This window comes from Acartia tonsa, chromosome 2 (assembly GCF_053477335.1).
Source record: "Acartia tonsa isolate MP-2025a chromosome 2, ASM5347733v1, whole genome shotgun sequence".
NCBI lineage: Eukaryota > Metazoa > Arthropoda > Copepoda > Calanoida > Acartiidae > Acartia > Acartia tonsa.
The window spans coordinates 32,197,115-32,222,210 of record NC_137261.1 but is presented as its reverse complement, the minus strand read 5'-3'; the positions used below and the strand labels follow the sequence as shown (position 1 = coordinate 32,222,210).

The 25,096-nt window shown below is 30.4% G+C and overlaps 2 protein-coding genes across 2 annotated transcripts in view; both read left to right on the top strand.

Annotated features, from left to right (window-relative positions):
• The window catches only part of dock (SH2/SH3 adaptor protein dock), a 592,107-nt gene that overhangs the window by 335,094 nt on the left and 231,917 nt on the right, over window positions 1-25,096 (top strand). The gene's annotated exons all lie outside the window — the stretch shown is intronic.
• On the top strand, window positions 2,788-21,655 carry LOC145311201 (potassium channel subfamily K member 15-like). The gene is made up of 14 exons (XM_080150515.1): window positions 2,788-2,967; window positions 3,188-3,264; window positions 4,273-4,386; window positions 4,726-4,845; window positions 5,266-5,366; window positions 15,246-15,358; window positions 15,689-15,776; window positions 17,687-17,799; window positions 18,102-18,182; window positions 18,593-18,682; window positions 20,045-20,163; window positions 20,396-20,535; window positions 20,814-20,873; window positions 21,320-21,655. The coding sequence occupies exons 2-14, from the start codon at window positions 3,211-3,213 to the stop codon at window positions 21,423-21,425; spliced, it is 1,299 nt and encodes a 432-aa protein (XP_080006641.1). The 5' UTR covers window positions 2,788-2,967; window positions 3,188-3,210; the 3' UTR covers window positions 21,426-21,655.

The following is a 25,096-nucleotide window of genomic DNA, read 5'->3' as shown; positions in this document are numbered from 1 at the left end:
CTATAAAAATATTTTAGAAGAACCTAATATAATAAAGGCCTCTACGCTTATAGCTTCTTACAAGGGCTAAAATACCTAATTTATGTTACTTTTTTATTAACTCAGCTATAACCTCACTCTTAAATTTTATAAATCAGCATTGCTTTAAAAAAATTTCCCACTTAAAACTTTTTTCTTTTATGTTGCAAAAAATAAACATTAATGTGATGTTTCAGTTGGAAAACAAAAATGACAACACCCATAAAAGTTAAGTTTACGACATACTAACAAATATTTAGATACCGTATTTTAATATTATAGTAAGTTATTCCTTTACAAAAATTTGATGTTAAAGATGGCTTGAAATAAAGGTAATTTTCTCATTTAATTATTATATATAATGATTAATGATAATCGTATAATCCTAGTAACAAAATCCCCGTTATAGTTTAAAAAGACAAAATTTAGCATTTATAGGTTTTCCATTAGAGCTATCCATACCGGACGCACAGGAGGAAGAACCCTACATGCAGAAAAGCGTTGCTTTTAAAAATGCATTTTTCTTTTTATTCTTATAATATAAATCTTTGTATGGTATGCAATAACATTATATTTATGACAAGTACATTATTCATAAATATAATTCTTTTTAAAAGCCAAGATTTTCTACATTTAGGATTATTCAACAAGGTTAGCTACGCTGTTAGTATTATTAAATCTCTTTCAAATTTTGTAACACGTAAGAAATAAGAATATATTAAAATGTGTGGTATCTGTAAAATCATTATTACCATTAAGTATGTTGGTTCATTTCAAACACTTGATTTTTTGCAATTTGAAACCAATTTTTACACCGCATAATCCTAATTTTTTGAATTTTAAAATAATAATTTCTAGGACAAATGAACAAAATTAAGTAAAATTTACCTTTAAATTAATTCGTATATTAAGGCAACTTTGATACATATACTTACATAGATTTTTTCCGTAGTTGCTGTTAATCTATTCTAGTTGTTAATGTTTACTCTAAGCTTCGCTATTTTGATAGTTGTCACCCTTGTTTTGATTTATATAAACCTTTACTAAATATATTTTCTTTATCTAAATTCAAGGTAACAAAGATTTATAGGAGATATTGAAGCAAAGCGAAAAACCAATTTTAGTATGACCGTCATTATTTAATAAAAAGGGTTATAATATGCAGTCTATCTATCCATATTACAAGCAAAGTAATAGATAAGGTATAATTTAAATGGATGAAGGCTATTCTACGCTAACTTTTCGGCAAAAATAAATGATTTATTTTTTTCATAACAAACAGTTAGATTCTCATATCAAAATTTGCTTAAATTTATTTTTTTAGTATTTAAAATTTTTGAAAATTATGAGCATAAACTTTTTCATCTGATGATTATACAATTAGATAAATCTGAAAAATTTATTATATTTTCAATTTAACATTTGCTAAAAGTTTCTCTACATCTTTGTTAACCCTGTTCTAAGATATGTATCATATTATTTGTATTTCTAAATAATTATTTCATGTTATTAGTTTATTTAATTTTAATTTGAGTTAGGTACAAGATAATGATTATAATAATAATTTTGAAAAAATGTAATTTTGTGCGGCCGGGAATTTTAAGAATTTAAATTATTGTTTTCAAATATTTTCAAAGAATAAAAAGCAATTTGAAAGAAAATAATGGATGTACGACATATAAAACAAAACTTTAGAAGTTGAAATCAATTAAAAATCCGTGAATAATGGTCCACAATCCTCGTGCATAGTTACCTATAAATAATAAATGGGCATGAATTAATTAAGAATGGGCCTACATTGTAGACAATTTGAATGGACAAAAGTCATACTTGGCTTTCACTTATAAGAATAGGCATGTGAACATTTTTTGTGTATCTATCTATGCTAAAAGTAAAGTCTGGTTCCTTTCTTTACAGTTATTCCAAAAGAGAAATACAACATTGACAAAACTTCAAATATTAATAAAATTATATTTATAGCATTTATAAATATTTCCAATTATATATTTCCTTTGTTGAAAATTATAGAGATTTGTTTTTTATAAAAAGTCAAGGATATCCAGAATGGATTTTTTTCAAGGAAGCTTTGTATAAGCTTTGATTGGGTCTTATTTTCATGTAAGATAGTTTTTCAGATGGTTAACAACTATGGCTAAAGTCTTAACAAGTAATAAAATATAGTGTATGGATAATTAAAAGGATTCAATAAGAAATGCTATTAGTGAATGTGAAATCGACGTAAGCATCTAGTAAATATAGCAAGTGTACGTTAATAATATGTCCGTTTTGACATCTTTCAATTACTTTTTTACGGTTGACAATGATTATTGAAATTGTACGATAATGTTTCATGATTCATTACAAACTTAAATTCTTATTTTTCCTAAAAAAAATACTTTTAATAAACTCAACCCAAAGAGCATCCGTTTGTTAACTAGGCATATGATTTGGTTTCCAAGGGGAGTAAGTATTGGTCAACTATTGTTCAATATTTCCACCCACACATGCACACACACACACATACATACACACACACACGGACAGACACCCACAAAACATTTGTTTGGTTGGTATGGTCAGTTTAGACTTGTATTGAGTCTTTTGTTCGTGTAAAATATGTATATACACGATATGTCTGAATTCTTGTGTAATAGATTAAGTAAAAGTTACCTGGATGTTTACCATTTATTTCAGTGTTTTGCAACTATAAAAGTTTATGTTTTATATCCAAATTTAATATAATCATGTCAATATTCAATATATTATAAGTGGTTTAAATTAGTTTAGGGGCCCTGTTTGCAATATTGGAGGAACTTGGAAGTCGGCAAATAATATAGTCTACAATCATTCCAGTCCCTTGTGAAGATTCCCTAAATTAAAAACTCATTCTTTTTAGTTGTAAGAGAATCAAACAAACAAATGGTGAATGTTACAATGAATAAAAGACAGGTCTATCTACTTTGTTAGCCCTATTTATTGGTGTGTTTTTCTTTTTAATTGAAGCAAAGTCTTTGCGGTTCTGAAGGTTTTCCCTGACACTATATTGGATGACCAAATTTTAATTAAAATTTTTTAAAACATGTTTTGAAGTTTCTATTTTTAAAATCTAATGTTTTTTTTAGTTTTCTCGAGTTTATAACTTTTAGAGAACTTAATGAATTATTTTCAGATTATGACCAAAATCTAATAAAGATGGGAAAAGCGGCATATGATGCTTTTGTCAAAAAGGGGACACCTTGGTATAAGGTAAAACTATCAAAAGGATGTTAAAAAATGTTTCCTTTTTAAAATTCAAATGGCGCGGTTTGAGTAAACAATAGAAATTATACAGATACTTATATAACCAAATGAGCTTTACTTTTTGCAAATATTTATACAGTGTGTTTTTTTTTATGAGAACTTTTTTGAAAGCAATTTTACCCCACTTATAGTTATCAGAATTTAATGATTAATGGCTTATTTTCTTCGTTTTTTAAGGCAATTAATAGAACAACAAAAAAATATTTCAGTTTTTATTTAAAAAGTACAGTAAAATCTAAAATTCAAAACTTAGGTGTCAACATCTAAAAATGGTTTTAGCGCATTTTTCTTATGCTCAAATAATCAACCTTTTGCAAGAATGGCTGCTAAACACTTCAAAGTTGAGATATAGAGCATATAAAATGATATAAAATGTATACAGATACTATTAGGGACATGTACTAGAACATATCAAAGTTTGAAGGTCATATCTCAACCAGGGAGGGAGTACTGGCCCCCCAAAAGTCGACTACAGAAAATCCATTTTTTAAAGAAAACTGCGCTAAAACCATTTTTATATGTTGACACCTAAGTTTTGAAATTTAGATTTTACTGTACTTTTAAATAAAAACTGAAATATTTTTTTGTTGTTCTATTAATTGCCTTAAAAAACAAAGAAAATAAGCCATTAATCATTAAATTCTGATAACTATAAGTGGGGTAAAATTGCTTTCAAAAAAGTTCTCATAAAAAAAACACACTGTATATACCATCTATGTGCTCTTTGTGGCTACGCTGAAAACTGTGAGAAAGGTTGAAAAATGCAACTTGCGAGTGTAAACAATTTCTTAAACTTAGCTAATGTCGTGAACATGAACTAGCTTTGTAACTTGTAAAGTTCGCTATATAATTATGCTGGAAATTGTTTAAAAAATTAACATGAAGCAAATGGTTTCATAAACAAGTTTAAAAATATCAAAACCTCGGATTATTTATCCTTGTAATTATATTTAGGTGATAGGTAACATCCTATTTTCCCATCTTGGATTATTTATCCTTGTAATCGTGTATGCTGTGGGTGGAGCAGAAATATTCATGATGCTTGAAAAAGAGAGAGAAGACGTGCAGGTATTATTGTATTTAAATACATAAAAAATAGCAACTTGTATAATCCATTTAAATATATATTACGTTGGCGATGCATAGAGTTATTAGAATTACTACGGATAAACAAAGTGAATTCGATATTTAGTAGATAATAAAAAGGAATACCTTTGCTTATCTCATACAGCAGATAAATAAATAGGTTGAAAATTGTAATTGTAAAAATTTTTTTTTTAAAACTTGCATCTATGATTTATGAAATTACAATAGGTATACCTAACTGCATGTATAGATTTATAAAAGTGCATATTAGGGGAGATACACAAGCTATGTAAAGATTAATAAGCCTATAATTATTGTTAGGAACTAGCCAAACTAGATAAAACAAGAGATGTAGACGACGCTGTCAAATTTTTGAAAAATCAGTTCTGGTCCTATGCTACCAATGAAGCAAAGTACAATTTTACTAAACAGGAGTTTAAGGTATTTTTTATAATCAGGAGCTACTCCATAGAGTCACTAATAATATTTTGGCAGAATATATAAAAGATATAGGTTTGAGTTACATAATGTAAATTCCCCTTTGTTTTGCACGTTTGAGTTATATGAATATTTATTTATCAACCTGTCCCCTATTACAGTTCACAAATGTAAGAAGAAAAAAAAATTTGGAAAACAGGTTTTTAGTGCATAATCTTTTCAAAACCATAAAATTTTATTTTCTGATATAATTGCCCCAATTCAAAAAATAAAATAAAATATGATTTAATTTTGTCAGGCATAATTGAGTTGAATGAAGCTATACTTTAAAATTAATAAAAAAAATCCCCCTGTATATGTATGTAACAAAAGCAGACATAGTATTAAATTAGTGATTAAAAATATAAAAATAATTGTAATAAGGATGCTGTACTGCAAGATCTGAAAGCTCTTGAGAGATATATAATTGAAGCAGTGAATGATGCTGGTTATGATGGAACTATGGAGTATTCTAGAGATTTCAGGAACATAGTATTCAAATATCTTAACAGATTTAAAAAAAAAATTTGATAATAAGAAACGTAGATTTAATTGATTCGAAAAAGTAAATTAAAAGAAAGCCAGCTTTGGCTAGCTATTGAATTGTGATAATGTTGTGTTCCTTGGTCTCCTAGCAATATTTAACCCGAAATAAACAAAAAAACAGCTGTTGAGGAATCACCATTTTTACCAACAACGAAATTAATTTGAAAAAAAATCACCAAACCTATACGTGTTTTTCAGCTGTCGTTGGGAGTCAACACTTAGTAGAATCGACGACCTTTTTATCTAACCCCTAAATACTATTTTATATTTATTTCGCTTGTTAGCTATACGTTATTCCTATGGAATCATTTCCGTCAAAGGGCCTGTCAAGCACTGAAAACCTCCCCTCCCATTTTAAAAAAATAAATAAAAAATAATTTAGGGATGAGTAGTTTTTTTCCCCTTAAGCCCAACACCTTTCTGGGTACCCCTTTGGGTGTACACCTTCATTGTTCTAACCCTGTGGGAATACCTAGTACACAATATGATCTGATCTAAAGCAATAATTAAAAACTGTTCCCCTAAACTATCCTCTGTTTATTTTCATGTTGTTTAAAAAATAAGAGGATGCTCTTTTCGCAACAAGGCTCTTAAGGTTAATGTAGGTTGGTTATTCCTAAGAATGGGGGAAATTTTTTAGCTTACAAATTTAAGCGATTTCATAAACATCCCCTCCCATCTAGAAAATTTATAATAATAGCTTTTAGCATTCTAGTTCTTTTCTAAGTTATTCACAGGAATTAAGGATATGATGTAGAAAAAAATAATCCTTCCCAAAAAGTATTTTTTGTTTAATGTTTTATGTCAAAAATAAGGAACTTGATCTTAATTGTTATAAAAAAATATAATCGATATGTTATACCAAGTTAACATCTAATCTTATTAATACGTGTTGATATTATAACAGAACAAATTTGCAAGTAGCAAACAACCTTATCCCTTGCTCCCTGCATCATACAAGGAATCCATTACCAGCTTACTATAACTAAATGGCTTTGTAGAACTCTAGTTTAAGAATTCACAAGAATATTTCTAAATTTTATGTTTTAACCTTTTTTAATAGCAAAGCTACTCTATATTTCACTTTGTCTGTCCGTTAATTAATTTTACATTCTAAACATTTTTACTAAGTTTTATTAAGATTTGTCTATTGGGGTGCTAGATCGATTCCTATATTTTTATGTTTTCATGATTTTCTCTATTCCTATTCAAGATTGACGGCTGAAATTATAAGGGATTAGATATGCTCATACTCTACATATTTTCATCAAGTTTCATTAAGATTAGTCTATCAATTGCGGTGCTAGATCGATTCCTAGATTATTAAGTTTTCGTGATTTTAAAGGTTGTATGATTTTAAAGGTTTTGGGATTTCCCTCTTTTATCAAGTTTAATGTATGACACTGCTCTACAGTAATTTTTTTTCCCGATATACATTAAAAAAATTGAGCTTTTCTGCTTATGGATGTTGTCATCCTTGTTTACATTACATTATGCACAAAAACTAGGTTAGGAGGGTGAATTATCTAAGTACAATAAAAAGGTAAAGTAAATGCTGAATTTTATATAGTTCTTTAAGATTGTTAATTATCCTAAATATCTCTATATTGATTTCGAATGATAAACATAAAATCAGGCATATGCTGGGTAGAAATTTAATAAAAAATAATATGAAGGTGTTAATTACCATTAAAATATTGATATTTAGGGACGTGTGAAATTGACTGGAAATTTTAATATTTTGGCCGAATAAAAATATTAAAAAATCAGGTCAGGATTTTATTGCCCTCTATGTCCCCTTTTTTTAATTTCTAACCCTTTATTACTAATCTCCAAACTTCTCATGAACTTTATGATTTTACAAGTTTATTAAAAATATTCAAATGATAATTAGGGCAATAAAAATCTGAGACAGACGCGAGTATCTATTTACCATTTAAAAACACCAAATCTCTCCAAGATATATACAAGTTTTATACAAGTTTGGGTATCATTATAATTATTTAAATTTGGGTACTTTATTTTTTTAATATCTGCGGAAAACTGTCTGTAATAAAATGCAATAGATATGAAAATCATATCATCGCGATTGGGTACCACTATAATTATGTAAGATGGGTACCATTATGATAATTTAAATTTGAATACTATATTTCTTAATATCCGCGGAAAACTGTCTGCAATAAAATGCAATATTAGCATATTACATAAAAGCAAAACTCCCTCCCCCCTTTTAGCACAATATTAGTTTTTAACATCTCAACAATCATAATATAATTCTATTTAGTTTTAATTTAACCTTTTTCCTGTTATAATTTTTTTGTTTCAAAATTAAAATCCACGGAAAAATGTCTATAATATGATGCGATAAATAACTAGTTAATTAAAGTCAACGAAAACCCCTCTTTCTACCTACATATTTTGGGGGTTAGCGAGATCAATTAGTACAGACATCAAATCTTTTATCCAAGATATATCATTATTTATCCTTGTTTTTTTTTCTTAAATTAATCTTACAACCTCTACATATATTCACAACCAGGGATCTCAAGAGATAAGACAATGGATGATAAATTGATGTTTGTACCCAATGATGATATTTAAATTATTACTTAGTTGAAAAGCTAAGACACTGCTAATTAAAAAAGCCGTCTGTAATACAATGCGATATATATGAAAATCATTTACATAGTATACATTTTACATTAAATTGATTATTCTTATCTAAATTTGGGTACTATCTATCTAAATATCCACGGAAAACTGTCTGTAATACAATAGGGAGGGAGGAGAAATTGAGCTGTTAATTACATTAGTATCCAAAGTTACTTTTACAAATTTTAAATTTTGAAACATTTGGCCACTGAAATCCACTTTATTAACACCACCCTCCATCCCCCATCCCCTTCCATAATATGAAAGTGGGGGGGGGGGTGGGTTTATATCAACATGGATGACAACATCCATAAAAGCGAAATGGTAGTACAATCAAACATTAACATAAATGTATAAGTACAAGGATGACAACATCCATAAAAGCGAAGCACTAAAACGGTAGGACAAACGGACATTAACAATTGTTTAGTGTCAGAACTGAATAATCATAATATAAATGTACTAGCGGCTTCGCCCCTAGCCTCTAGGGGCTGTGCCCCAAGAGATGACAACAAAAAAATTCAAAAAAAAAATTAGAAGAACTAAAGAAATCTTCTACAAAAGAACTTTTCTACAAAAGAAATCTTCTACAAAAGAATTCTTCTACAAAAGAATATTTCTACAAAAGAATTCCTCTACAAAAAAAAAAAAAAAAAAAAAAAAAATGGGAGGTATTTTTTTTGTTTTTGGGGGGGTTGGGGGTGTCCCACCCCCAAAGAAAATAGCTTAAAACCACCACAGGACCAATAGGTATATACCCTGAAGAGTAGAATCCAATTGGTTCAGCGGTTACCGAGATCCTAAGGGACAGACAGACGGACAGACGGACAGACGGACAGACATCAAGCTACTTTGTATTATAGATAAGAGTCAAAGCAAAATTGTGAGTAAATTTGTTGAAAAACTGCTTGATTTAGGATAATTTTTATGGACATACTTACATTTTTAGGACTTGATTATAGAGTTGCTTCGCTTATTACATTATACTTTGTTGTCCCAGGAATCAATATACCAAAAATCAGATCAAGCGGATGATTAGATCACATACAAATTTGTTGTTAAAAAAGTAAAAAAATCAACATGTTTAAAATGGACGTACGGACATTTTGGTGATGATTATAGAGTTGCTACGCTTTCTAAATCGTACCTAACTATTAAAGGAATTACCATACAAAATTTGAAATCGATAGGACAATTCTAACATGCCTAAATTAACGAAAAAAGCTATCCGTTACGGACGGACGGACTAATTATAGAAAAGCTTCGCTTTTAATAAACAACAAGGATGACAACATCCATAAAAGCGAAGCACTTAAACAGTAGGACAAACGGACATTAACACTTATATAGTGTCAGAACTGAATAATCATAATATAAATGTATAAGAGTCAAAGCAAAATTGTAAGTAAAATGTGTTGAAAAACTGCTTGATTCAGGATAATGTTTATGGACATACTTACATTTCTAGGACTTGATTATAGAGTTGCTTCGCTTATTACATTATACTTTGTTGTCCCAGGAATCAATATACCAAAAATCAGATCAATCAGATGATTAGATCACATAAAAATTTGTTGTTAAAAAGTAAAAAAATCAACATGTTTAAAATGGACGTACGGACATTTTGGTGATGATTATAGAGTTGCTACGCTTTCTAAATCGTACCTAACTATTAAAGGAATCACCATGCAAAATTTGAAATCGATAGGACAATTCTAACTTGCCTAAATTAACGAAAAAAGCTATCCGTTACGGACGTACGGACGTACGGACGGACGGACCAACCCTAATTATAGAAAAGCTTCGCTTTTAAAAAGTATTACATAGTTGCTACTCTTTCTAAATCTAAACAATAATAGCATGCATGAATTAATGGAGCGCAGACGGACAAATTATAGAAAACGGATAGCTTTTTTAGTTAATTTAGGCATGTTAGAATTGTCCTACCGATTTCAAACTTCAATTCTTTGGACAACAAAGTATAATGTTTCAATCGAAGCAACTCTATAATCAAGTTCTAAAAATGTAAGTATGTCCAAAACATTATCCTGTATCAAGCAGTTTTTCAACAAATTTACACTTTTGCTTCAACTTTTATTTTGTGATTATTCAGTTCTGACACAGTACAAGTGTTAATGTTCGTTTGTCCTACAGTTTCAGTGCTTCGCTGTTATGGATGTTGTCATCCTTGTTATTTAAGTATTAGTATTGGGTTATTTATGGCCCTCCCTCAAAACTTTTATTAATAAATGGAATAATGAATAACCCTCCCCTCTTTTCCTATAACTCTTCTATATATGTGCGTGCTCAATTTTTAACCTCATTTGCTCTACTTCGGTTAAAATGTTTTTTTTTGAGAGGGTGGGGGGGGGGGGGAGGCGGATGATGTGTATCATCATTGGGCCGGTAAACTAAATTTCTGACAAAAAATATGTATATCATGAATGAAAGTAAAAGTCGATCTTCATGGCTAGTAGGAGGAGTAAAAATGATATGTACAAAGAAGCTTAAATTTTATTTGGAGGGGTGCTGGCGTTGGTTCTAGGGATTAAAATATTATAAAAAATAATCCGAAACCCTCCCCCCCCCCCAGTAAGCCTATTAAGTTTTTAGATAGTTTTAGGCTACCCACCACTGCATATAGGGGCGCAGCAGCTAATGATATTACAATCACAAGCAAAAATATATCAGGAAATTAAATGTTCTATGTTCAATTGTATTAAGCTATACGTTCTATAAGGATGACAACATAACAACAACTAATATATATCTAATTATGTGAATGGGGGGGGGGGGGTAATGGGGGTTAAATTATTTGTGTGTCTGTCTATTTTAAATATATTAATTTTCAGTTCTAAGTAGAAAGACAAATAGAATGATTTGATGAACAAACAAGGATGACAACATCCATAAAGCTCTGAAATGGAAGGACAAAAAAACATTAACACTAGTAGAGTGCAGGGAGTAAGGGAGGGGACAATGGATCGAAAATTCAATTTTTAGGAGTCTCAGACTTTGGGTACTGGCTTAAAGGGAATATACAAGAATTTAGCCGTTTCTGGCCAACCTTGGGTACTAAATATGAATGACGTCATGGGAAATCATGCAAAATCTCGCGGCATACGCGCGATAACAAAAACATAAACAATAAAAACAAACAGACAAAAAATTTCGATTTTAAAAATTTATTTTCATTGTGGCCGTGTACACTGTACAGTGTATATACTAAAATTGGAACGATAATATCTATTATAAAATAAAATATAAATATATTTAGAAATGAATGATCAATTTATCATTCATATCAAATTGTATTTTGATTTTCAACAAAACTTCTAGTTTGATTTTTTTAAAATCATAATAAGTAATCAAAAAAAGACATAAAGTATGTAACATCTAAATTATTTGTTTCAAATTATAATTAGGGAAATTATTTATCTTTCGTAAATTGATTCATTTAAAAACATTTGTTTTTATCTAATTCGTGTTTATATAAGTTATTATGAGTGAAGTTTTTCTATTATTAGGTCTTACCAATCCGTGCGTCCGTAACGGTTAGCTATTATTGAATTAGCTTATATGTACAAAATTGTAAGTAAATTTGTTGCAAAACTGATTAAATACATTATACTGTTTAAGGATATACTGACATTTTTAGGACTTGATTATAGAGATGCTTCGCTTATCACATTGTACCTTGTTGAAATAGAAATCAGTATTCAAAGAATCAGATGAATAGGATAATTTTAACATTCAAAAATTTGTTGTCAAAAAAAGTAAAAATTTGCTTATTTTAAAGGGACGTACGGACTTTCTGGTAGCAATTATAGAGTTGCTACGATTTCTAATTCTAACCTGTTTAAATTAACGAAAAGAGCTATAACGGACGGACCTATCCTAATTATAGAAAAGCTTCGCTTAAAAAAAAAATAATTTAACCCCATTTGACCAACCCTACCCCAATCACACCTAACACATGTATTTTGTAGTTTTACAATAGATAATTAAAAATGTTACCCCCTCCCTGCTTTTGAGAAAATTTCAAGGATGACAACATCCATAAAAGCGAAGCTCTAAAATGATAGGACGAATATTAACATTTGTAGAGTGGCAGAACAAATTAAGCATAATATAAATGTATTATTTTTACAAAATTATATGTATTTTTTTTTCTTAAATACAGAATACTGTTTAAACGAAGGACATACCGACCATAGCCACAGAAAAGCTCTGCTTTATAAAAAGTAAGGTTTGACCCCTTGCTCAGATCAAAACCTCAACTTACTGTTTTATTAGTAAAGATATATGGGAGGGATATATTTATATCTATTGGAAATAACAAAATTTATCTAAAGAATTTATAGGTTTAAATATTTTCTATATATTAGGTTTGTCTGCCATAGTGCCCATAACAAATTGATTTTTAGGGTGATAGACAAGTCCTATTTGTTTCAAACCTTTTTTAATGACTCTTATAACATTTCAGCTTTTTAATTTGAATTTAATTTGCAATTTCCATTACTTCTTATGCTTATTTAATGGATGTACTATAACTTTGATCTTACACCAGATTTTTATGAACTTTAGTAAAATGAATTATGCAGCTGTATAAAATAACAATTTCTCCTTTCCACTTCTCTTGCCCCATCCCCTCCCCTACTGGAGGATAAAAATCCAGAATCTAAAGGGATAAGACAATGGCCGATAAATTGATTTACATCCCCAATCATGATACACAAAATTACCCCTTCTGTAGATTACAATTGGTGGTACAAATGTTTGGACACTCAATTAAATGAATCAACTAATCAAAGTGGAATAAAAGTCCCCAAGGTTGTTAAGCAAACAAATAGGAAAACATTATTTTAAGACTTTGGGAACTAGTTTAATGATAAATAGATAAAACTATTGGTAAAATAGTGACTAGGGGCGAAATAACTAATACTCTTACTAATTCATATGTGTAGCACAGGAAAGGGAGTGGTTAGATTCATAGATAGAGGGTACAATGAGCTGTTTATTACTCTAGCCCCTAAAGTTTTATAATAACGTTTTCTTAATCATTGGCCTTAGAATCTTGGGGACATTAGTGAATTTTGAATGGTTGGTTTATTAAATTGTGTGTCCAAACGTTTCAAGCACTAATTGTGTTCTACAGAAGGGGTAATTTTGTGTGTCATCATTGAGGGTGTACATAAATTTATCGCCCATTGTCTTATCCCTTTAGATACCTGAATTAGTTTTCAGTTAAAGTAAAGAAAATAATAAAATCAAAGTGGTCAGTAAATCGGGGAGGGGGGATGGAGTTGTATAAAGTGGGCGGAGAACAGCTATAGCAATTTAGACATGTAGCAATTTTTTTCTTTATTTTGTATCCTAACCATGGGTCCTAAAGGATCAGACAATGGTTAAAAAAATGATGAACACTCTCCAATCAAGATAAATAAAATTAACCTTCAATTAAAAAAAAATAAAAGAACGTGATTTAAAGCACTGGGTACTGTTATGATTTACAGTCCAATGTCCCCTTCCTCCCTGATTTCTCTCTATCCTACAAGGTAAATAAAAGGTCCGATATGGATAAACTTTAACTACTATCATGTACTTGGTGACCATTCCCTTCCAAATTTCATTTACATTTTTACGTGCATATTATGGCAGGAGGAAAAAAGTCGTTAATTTAGGTTGCTTTAATGGACATCATTGACATCGTTTACCTAGTAGAAGGGGATTGGACAGGTTAAAGGGGCTAGATAGGGGCATTGTTATATTAGCCAGCTACAAGTTTCACTTCAGTAGAGTACAGGATAATCTTGCGTAAGATCTAAGTAATAATAAATCCAATTAGTATAAACTACAAATTTCTTATAATTGAAAAAATAGCATGTCTTGAATCAATTTGCTATTGTGTCTTTTTGCGAATATAAAACAGCAAGTGAACGTGATTATATACAGAGGTGAATGCACACTCATTTATACTATAACATTTCAAATCAACTCTAAAATCAAAGAACCCCAACACTAATAAAATAGGCGAAAACCAGTGTTATTATTTTATAAAGGCAGAACTCAATCAGTCTAATGGGTACTCAGAGATTTAGCTTTATAAAGACCCTAAAAATGTATGGATGTTGTTGTCAGTAATATGTTAGTATGTATGGACTCAATTGTATATAAACTTCGCTTCGCTTTTATGGATGTTGTAATTCTTGTTTTAAAACTTTTATTCAACAGATAAGACAATGAACGATAAATTGATGTATAAATAATTATCGCATCGTATTAAAGATTTCTTTGATAAGACAATGGAAGATAAGTTGATGTATATACCCAATGATCTATTATTACATACATCTAACAGTGAGATTTTTAGATTAAAAAAGGTAAAAATGATAAAAGTAATTCAACTATGTATTGACATATTGATGTTCAGATTTCGTGATTATTATTCAAAATATTTATTAATTTGGTGTTTTACCTAGAGGTCATAAAAAATCTGTGAGGTTGTAAAATTTCCCCCTTCCCCCCACGTAACGAAAACTGGCCAACCCAAGAAATTCATAAATTTGTTTATTATTTTATTGCCTTTACTGACCACAAAAATGAATATTTTTATTCCAATATTAATATTGAAAATATGAACCCTTCCCCTCTGAACAAAATTATAAATTTAGGTGTTAATTAATACTTCCTTTGTGAACGAAAAATTTAATATTTAAACCCATTAGATATATTGATATTTGAGTCCAAATATGGACTGACCACAAAATTTTTCAATTTTTAAAAATCTAATGCTACCTAGCCTATGCCTGCATAAAATTATACACAAAATTAACAAAAAAAATGTACCTAAGCATTAAAGTTTAAAACTTGTTAAACATAATTTAGTTATAATTAGGGTAATAGTTGTAATAACTTGTGAATTTATTTTAAAATATCCAAAACGTTTAGGAACCATGCAATGCAAATAATATATGAATTTTTTCAACTCTCCTAAGAAACTTAACCTACAACTAAAAAACTATTTTTCTTTTTATACTTTACTTAAGGATGGTCGATCCCCTTTAACTATATGCACATAGTGACCTCAAGCTCTTATTGTTGAAAATATTGTCGCCATAAATCCTATGGTTTTTGGTATTTGAATATTATGAAATCTTAAGTTTTGAGAGTGCGCTACTCTTCACAGTATCAATTATGACCACAGTTGGGTATGGACACGTAGCCCCACAAACAAACAGTGGAAAATTATTCTGTATTGTGTATGCTCTCGTTGGTGAGTTAAATATAGTTATTTTCCAATTTCATAGTAATCATGAAATCAGTTCGATTTAAGCACAAACCTTCAAACAAAGATCGTGAATTAATTGAATAAGAGTCAGTTTGCATTAATTTAAATCTAAGAAAGGTCAAACAATAATGGTAATAAGAATTTGTCTACTGTAAACAAAAAAAAATTATAACGATTTAATCTTACATATAGGTATACTTACTAAAAGATATTATATATGTATATTAAAGCTAATTGTCTAATAGTTAGCCAGATCCTTTGGTACACACAGACAGAAGCCATTCTGTTACTTTTGTATAAGGATATTATATTTAGGTATACCATTGATGTTGGTTGCAATGGGACTTATTGGTCAGTGGATGGGTTACACTTTCAAATGGTTCTACAGCAGGGTTCTTTGCAGGTAATGTCTTTTAATCACTTCAATAAAACTAAAGCATTCCTACCGTCATGTTCAGAAGGTTTTGGATGCGGATTGTTGGTTCTCTGTCAGATACTGTTTAGCCTGGAGCTGCAGCCTTCTACCGCTATTCTAAGTCACTTCGACTAACGAACATAAAAAATGTGACATTGCTGCGGTTTGTAAAATAAGACACTAGACCCTAATTCTTAGAATTATATATCCCTTGTATAAGGAATATAGAGAAAATGTGGTCAAAATCTGAATCCTAATTCTATCATGCCTTTCTAGTGATCTTTCATATTTTACAAAACTGTCTTTCATTCTTATACATATTCTATGCATGGGTTAGAGACACAGCTTCCATAAAATTAATAGAATATCAGGGAGAACAAAAATCAGGGAAAGGCCAGTAGTCTAAACTTTAACAACTGACAATTTAGAATAAAACGTTAATTATGTTAGTTTATTTTATCAATATACATTGTGGGTATATATATAAGGAGGTTACTTTTTCTCCTCTTGAAGAAAAAGCCCCTTGGTGCTAGAGGCGAAGTTACTAGTACCATTAAAACTACAAAAAAAACTACGATTTAAATAAAAATACAAAATGTTTTTCTCTGTTCAAGATTCTTCCACTATGTCTCTCTGTCTTTTATTTAATAAATATTTCCAAGAAAGGAGATTTCATATTTATGACAGAAATTCTTATTTCAATATAGCAAAAAACGTAGAGTAGTTTAAAAGATAATGAAAAAGAAAAAAGCAAATATTGGTTTATTTATTTGTGTTGGGAGGGGAGGTCGACCATTCCCCATTTTTAAATTTTTCGTTTTGGTTTGGGGTAATTTTTTTCTAGCGGTGATTTCTTTTAAGGTAATGGTACCGTCCTCAAAATAATTATAAACCTTCACAGGATCTATGAGAAGCTGAATTGTAAAGGAGAACCATATCGGTTCATCAGTTAGCATGATTCTTCCGTACAGTCACTCACACAAACATGCATACACAGATATAAATCTTTAGGTTGTATGTTTGAAACCTATTTTTTATTCTAATAAATTTTATGTAAAGTAGCTCCGATCATAGTAATAAAATTTCTTAAAAATTAAAAAGAGATAATTTTCTCTACCAACAAAATTTGCTGCAATTTTGTAACACTACTGAAAACTAGTGTTGACAAGATTTGACTGAGTGGCCGACTGAAGCTTCTTAAAAAAGGATACCATACGAATCAGCTACTCTTAAGCGTTTAACAGTTATGTTGATCTTCAGTAAGTTCTGTTTTTATTGATTTACAACATTCGAAGATACATATTTGCCCAATAATTGATACAACTCATAATACAACATGCTTAGTTAGAATTTTCATTATAAAAGGTTGTATACTTAACGGTTTGGTTGTCTGATGAGTTCTATTTTTGTGTACTAGAGGTCTTATTTTAGCCCTGACACATTATATTATCTATTATATCAACAAATAGAAAATTTAGTCACTATTATCTTATCTATTATCTTACGTTTAAGCAATTTCCTTTTAACTTTTTTTTGTGGTTTTGCTTTATTGTTAGATTGCTGTTTGAAATAAACGGAATATTCTGAGTCAACAAATTTAAGAAATATTGAAATCTTCACAGCTATATACCTAGGTATATCTAATATTTAGGTATGCCATATCTAATTACAGGAGAATTCTTCACACTTTGGCGCCATTATCTTCATTTAAATGAATTTATAATTTCTTTAATTAATTATTTAAAAGTTACTGAATGTTTTTTAAGCATTCAAATTTGGTGGCTGAAACTATGAGTGGCATAAAGGCTGAGAAGGTTCTTATAGCTGCGCTATATGCTGCGGCTCCTACTTTTTGTTTAACTGTACATTGTTTGTATGTACACATACTTGTTATTTAGATGGTGTCGAGCCAGACGACGAGACAACGAGCTTGCTGTTGACATGGACAGAAAGGCCATGGGTATTGGCAGGGACGAGGTCGGCAAGGAGAAGTATATGCCCACTGAACAGGAATAGAATGATTATAATATCATAGTAAATCTGGAATCAGCATATTTTTTTCTTAAGTAAAATAATACCTATAGGTTGTAGAGAACTTACTTATTTCGTTTTTTCATGAATAAACTGAACAGCGAATGCAAGGAAAGTGTAGGAATTACCTTAACGATAATATATGTATATCTGAACAGTTTTATTATAAAACCTGTTCCTGAAATTTCCCAGTTATATGACCTGAATTTTCACCTACACTTAGAAAACAACATTCTCTTACATAATTCCTATCTATATTTGTCATTATTCTATGTGATCAGGTTGCAGTACCCATCACTGTAAACTTGATTCTTCTTTTCATGTTTATTTTTATTGGTTCAATCGCTTTCCATCTTACAGAAGGTATTTCATTTACCAGTGAAGCTTCACAACAAGACTTATTATTGCAGTTCGTTTATTACCACAGTGATCTTAATGGATAGGAAATGGGACAATTTAGATAAACAAAATTATGTAGATTATAATTATTGGTGGAAAAAAATCGATCACTGATATTTTGCCCCCCAAAATTGTATATAAGCAATCGAATGGCAGAACGAGTTGATAAACATTGGGGGTTGGTATGCTTTTCAGTTAATTGTCGTTTGGATAGTTGTTGCATCAATGAAAATTTTCAAAATCGAATTGGTAAATAAAAATTTTGAATAGATATACTTAGATGTATTTTTTGACTTCCAGTAGCCGATTTGTTTTTTGCCGCGAATTATTGTGATCCAAATAAGACGTTTAATTTTATTAACTTGTTATTTCAGGTTGGGAGCCGTCAACTTCTGCGTATTTCTGTTTTGTTACCCTAACCACAATTGGATTCGGAGACTATGCACCTCTAGACTCATATATAGGTACTTTTTTGTAATTATCCCATTCATCTGATTTTTGGAACAATGTTTCCTAGGACAACAAGGTACAATAAAAGCGAGTATCTCTATAATCAAGTCTTAAAAAAGTAAGTATTATTTAACAATATTCTGTATTTAGGTAAATTTGCAACAAATTTCTATTCATTTTTGTTTTGACTAATAAATTGATATTCTGCTTATAGATCATTTAAGTAAATTAGTAGTGATGTTACTCTTTATTACACGTCTGCTATATCTACGCAGTTTCTATATATGTATATCATTGCTGTTTTCATTCTAAAATATTTTTAACAGAGTTGCATCTCTTCATATTGTTCTATTTTCTCAATTACTTACGAACTGACTCGTTAAATTTAAATCATCTAACTTTTTACATAATTCTATACATTTTTCAATGTTTTTGCTCTTATACAATAAAACTAACAAATTTTCTATAACAATAACTACAACAACATTATAAGTGACGTCAGAGCTGCATTATCGTACTATAAACCGATTATAATATAAAGTAATTCAGAAAATAATGAATTTTATTAGCTCACACTAAAGATTATATTTATAATGTATGAAGTCCAATTTTGATTATAGAATTACAGAAAAATTGCTGGCTACACCAGTTAAAAATTCTGCTGTTACAACGTTATGCTAATGCAACTTTAAAACGAGTCTTGGTAAATTAGATGTTTGTATCCTAATTGACATTTCTTGTAATTGGTGTGTGTGTGTGTATGTGTGTGTGTGTGTGTGTATGTGTGTGTGTGTGTGTGTGTGTGTGTGTGTGTGTGTATGTGTGTGTGTGTGTGACTGGGTGTTTGTGTTTAGTCTCGACTTACAAAACTTTTACATTCATTCGTTGGTTACGGAGTTTTAATAAAAAGTGAACAATAAATGATTTACTTTAATATTATATGTATAATTTATATTTTTCTTGGAAAAATAATACAAAATTTTCATGGAAATTATGTATCGGTTGCCATTTCTGAGATATTAATGACAACACACCACAGACACACATACATACACCAAGATAATTAAAAATGACCAAGTCAATCTAAGTTTTAGATTTCATTAATAAAAAAAAAAATCTTTAAAAACTTAGATCCCAACTAATTTTTGGTACTTGAGAAATAAGAGAGAAATAAAGATTGACTAATTTAATTGTTTTTACTTTTCATTTTTTGGAAGGAAAAACAAGAATAAATTTATTTGTTAGCTGTGTAGTTTAAATTAGAAGTAAGAAAGTTGATTTCATAAGGATTGGGGTCCTATCCTAAAAATGATAATGATGCTTATAAAGTGTTTCATTTCTTATGAATGGTAAAGAATAACTATTTTATTTTTAAGGATTTGGGTCTGATCCTAAAAAGTTTATGATAATGGTGTTTACTATGTCATATTGTATTCTTGGTATGACGCTATTGTCTATGTGTATGTCACTTATGCAAGAACAAATCACCGAAAAGGTAAATCCTTGTATTAGAAGCGAAGCTACTCGGAAACTAAGGTATGTTCGTTTAAATGTGAAACCGATTTATGAAAAGACTTTTAAATCCATATTCGCATTCAAGAAATAACCTCGCCCCCTACCCCCCCCCCCCTCCGTTGGAAGTATTTATATGAAAATTAAATGAAAAACAAAATATCATTTTCAAAAAAAATAGCAATTTTTGGAAATAACAATCCTTGTTTATTCAGGTTCTGTGGTTGGTGGCTGAACTGGGAGGAAGTAATGATGGGGAGGAGGTGGTGAAGGTGAGCAAGGAGGGGAAGGTGAACCAGACCCCGGATGACCGCACAGGCAACGAGCTCAACTTCAATGAGAAGAGAAAGAAAAGGAAGAGTTTCTCCTACAATTAATATTTATGATATGAAATAAGTTTAACATGTAACACTTAGATATTTATATCTAAAATGGGATACAAAATAGGATTTAAAACAGAAAAAAAGAGAGCTTTTTTAAAAGAAAAGTGCGAGTCTTTAAACAATGCCTATATTTAGACTGACTGATGGGCAGTAGAATAAAAAAAACGACAACTTAATTTACCCTAATTGTATTATAATGGCGCAAAAAAGTTTTAATGTTTGATTGTATGTTATTGATGGTATACTGCAGAAAGTACGAAGTGATAACAGAAGACGAGGTCCAAATTTTGGATAAAGATGAACTTAACAGGAAAATAAAATTATTAGAATAGACAAATATTTTCAATGGAAAATAAAGAGGAGTAATTGATTTCTTAGTTTATTACTTTAGGTCGAGTTAGGTTAGGTGGTATTGGCTACTTGTAATCCTCGATGGTTGGGCACCGGATTAGGCATAGGAAAGAAAACTCTTTTTCAATTTATTTCAATAACAAGGTGGTGAGAGAGAGGAAGGAATAAGGCTTTGTGGCATTTTTTGTGAAAGCACGAAAATTATCTATCGTAAAATTGTGTACAGTGTAGACCCTCAGAGTTAGATCACCGCAGGTTTAAGCCCCGCTGGGGTTAGGCATAGGAAAAAAACTACCACCTTCCTCTTTTCATTGAATTAAAAATAAGGTGAGAGGTGTAGCAGATTTTTTGGCATTTTTTGTAAAAGTACAAAACAAATATCTATTGTAATATCTTAATTTGCAGTGATAATGAAGAGGATGGTATGATTGAGGATGTTGATGAATATAGTGATGATAACAAAGGAAAGGATAACAAAGCATTTGAAGGAGATCAACTCAATATTGTATAATTTGGAAAATAGTAAAGAATACCTAGAGGATAAAAAAGCATAAATTTTACTGGCAAACCAATCAAAATTTTTATCATATATTTTAAAAAAAATATATTCAACTAAAGGATTAATATCTGCTTAAGGAAAATAAATATGAATATTATACAATTTCAAGAAGAAAAAAAATATGGAAAAAACTTTGTATTCTAATCATTATAAAATATTTTTTCATAAAATAAATTTTTAAAATCTAATTTTTTTTTACTTAAGTGAGCAATTTAGATAAAATAAAAGTAAATCAAATTAAAATTCAAATATTTGTCTCAAGGATTTAAAGGGATAAGAAAATGGCCGATAAATTGATTACTTTCTCAATGTTAATACACAAAATTACCCCTTCTGTAGATTGATATTATTTATTGAAACGATTAAACACTCAACTTAACCCTATACAGTCGGGCCCCTTGCCGCACGCAGTTTGGGCTCTTTATCTTTCACACACAGAAAATGTGATAGAAAAATCCGGATGGGGGGGGGGGGGGGTTAAGGGCTAATAAGCCAACCAATTAAAATTCACTAAAGTACTCAAACGTTATTAAAAAACTTTTGGGACAAGTGTGATAAACAAAACAGCCAATTTTCACCAGCCTCTCTTGATTTGTTTGCATTTAGAGATGTTTAGAGTCAGTTTGACTATCGTAAAGCGTTTAGTTTAAATAATTTGCTACAATGTACCAGGGAGAGGACAATGGGCAATCAATTCAATTTAAGAGTTTTCAAAGAAAGGCCATGAAATTTCCACTAATCCATAAAATTTGGAGGAAATTGTAAAGGGTTTGTTCATTAAATTTAGAAAATTATAAACTTAGAAAAAAGTCATGCAAAGCGAAATCACATCTTGTTTTTGATGAAATATACTGAGGTTTTATGGTGCGATTTTTATATTTCAAGATTAATGGACCCAGCCATCTGCTGGCTGGTTGGGCAAAAATATGAACCAATACGCCAGCCTGCCCCTTTTTATCCAGTTTATTTCCCTTGACATATGCCCCCACCTTTTTTCTCCCTTTTCCTATCGTGTGCTTAAAAAGAGGGAGATGGGAGGAGAGGGGAGTGAAATAGAGTATGGGGGGGGGGGGCGAGTATTCTCAACTCTCTGTCTGCTAGATTCAAACTAACACAACGAGTAGCGGCATTTTATGCGCTAGTACCCAAACTCAGTCAGAAACTGCTAAATTCTTGCACATTCCCTTTAAGCCAGTACCCAAAGTCTGAGACTACTAAAAATTGAATATTCGATCCATTGTCCCCTCCCTTACTCCCTGACAATGTACTGTATAAATAATGGTTAACATAAGATTTTTTAGAAAATTTGTAAAGCTGTAAAGATGGGAGAAAACAAGAATTAAGAATTACAATATGAGTTGAAGCGTAAATGGTCATAAAATGTCCGTAATAAAAATGTTTGAAAAGCCGGTTCAAAAAGGATTAGCTTTTTAAATATTTACTTTTTTACTAAGGTGCTTCTGAATAATATTTTTGAAAAAGTTGTGTTTTAATACAAACCAAGTTTACAACTAAAAGCAAGTTATAAAACACAATAGTGCCAGTGACAAACAGCTTGCTCGACATAGTTGATATACAAAGCAGCTACGCTTCTATAAAAGCTGAGCATCTCCCCGAAGGTGATTTCCCAGCAGGACCACCTAGTGTGAGGTGCCCCATACAAACACAATAGAAAAATTTAAAATTGTGTTTTTCTCCCACCACATGTAAGTAAATATAAAACTAGACTAAGGATTCGGAAGGCAAACTTTGCATAAACATTTTTGTCATGATGTGGTAAATGTTGATAAGAATTATCTTGAACTTGATTTTTAACATGATAATTCCTAATATAATTAGACAAAATGATAAAATCGTTTCATCTTTATAATTTCGTTCATCATTGTATGTACGTTCAAAAGGTATGTCAATATTAATTGGCCTTTTGTTTCGTTTGTATTTTCAAAAAAACAATAATTAACTATTCCTCTTTGAATTTCTTTCTACGCCCTTGTCACAAAACACACACACACGCAAGATTTATAGTTTTTGTTATCGCTTCGAGGGATAGACACAAGCGGAATAGGATAAGGATATTAGTACTAGAAAATGGTTAAAACCATTAAATATCCAACAGCTTTAAACCTGACCAGAAACAAAATCAGCATTTCTGAAGATAACCGATAAAAGTAACAGGATGTTTGTGTGTACCGAAGGATCTCGCTAACTGCTTAACCGATAGTGTTCTCTTTTACGATCCAGCTTCTCATAGATCCTGAGAGATCGGTAAGAGATACCACCAACCTACTTATTATTGTATTATTTCTTAAATATGGTTAATTCTATGGTTTCCTATATGGTTTCAATATATAGATCCTTGTCCCAAGGTAGCAGCGGTTAGGGGGGGATGGGGGGGGGGGGGGTTAGTTTAAAGAGAAATGTGTGACAACGAACATAGATCATTTATAACCAGACCTATCTTTTGCATATATGTATATTCTAGTTTTACAGGCTGAGCCACAATTTTGTTTCTTTCTAATTTAAGAAAAAGATACTTTGAAAATGAACCTCAGAAAATTATTGCACTTTAAAAAAATATTCACTGATAATATCTAAATAAGAATTAATTCATAAATACTGTTATTTAGAAAGAATTACTGAAAATTTAGCATTAGTTTCAGATACTATAAGTGGTGTAAAGATAATGTGCAATTACGAAGCAATTTAGCTTTAAAAGATAATTGGCCAGCAGCGAAACACAACAAAACAACCAAACTTCATATCAATGAATTTTGAATAATTTAGATAATTTTCTAATCCCCCTGTATAAATGTACATTAATAATGGTTTTGACGTTCTTTGTTATAATCAATTCTAATTCTTAAAACCCTAACCTAAAAAAAAATAATAATATTGTTTCGAACATAGACGTCCAAGGGGGGGGGGGGGGGGGTAATGGGGTGATTACCCCCCCCCCCCCCAAACGAATTTGAGGGTGCCCCCAAATATTTTTTCATTTTACCCCCCCCCCCCATTTAAGATTTACCCCTTCCCTGCGGGTGCCGTAGGCACCCCCAAAATAAAAAATTTCCAACTAAAAAAATTTTTGCGGCATTTTTAATACTAAATATTTAATAAAATTTAAATTACCCCTCAAAAATTTTACCCCGGGGGTAAATTTTGGTGGTGGTAAAAAAAATTTACCCCTGCCAATAGATTTCAGGAGGGGTAATTACACCCCCCCCCAAGTAAATTTTAAAAATTTTTTTGGGGGGGGTATAACAAATTTGCGTCGCGCTTCGTGCGCCATTTTACCCCCCCCTCAAAAAAACGAATTATCCCCCCCTTAAAAAAAATTTACCCCTCCCAAAATAAAAAGCTTGGACGCCCCTGGTTTCGAAATAAATTGTTTATAAAAAAAAACACCATGATATGGGAAAAAAAATTTATCAAATTGTTTTAGCTTATTAGTATAAAAGATTTTTAGATTTTCTGTACTCTATGTGAAGATTTAGTCTTTGAACTATTTAAAATTTTCTTTCATTGGCCAGGGAAATATATTTGTGTTAACAAATAAATACTAAAATTAGAATTATTTTGTATAATGTAATACGAATGTAAGACACCTGTCAAGTTTTACTTTG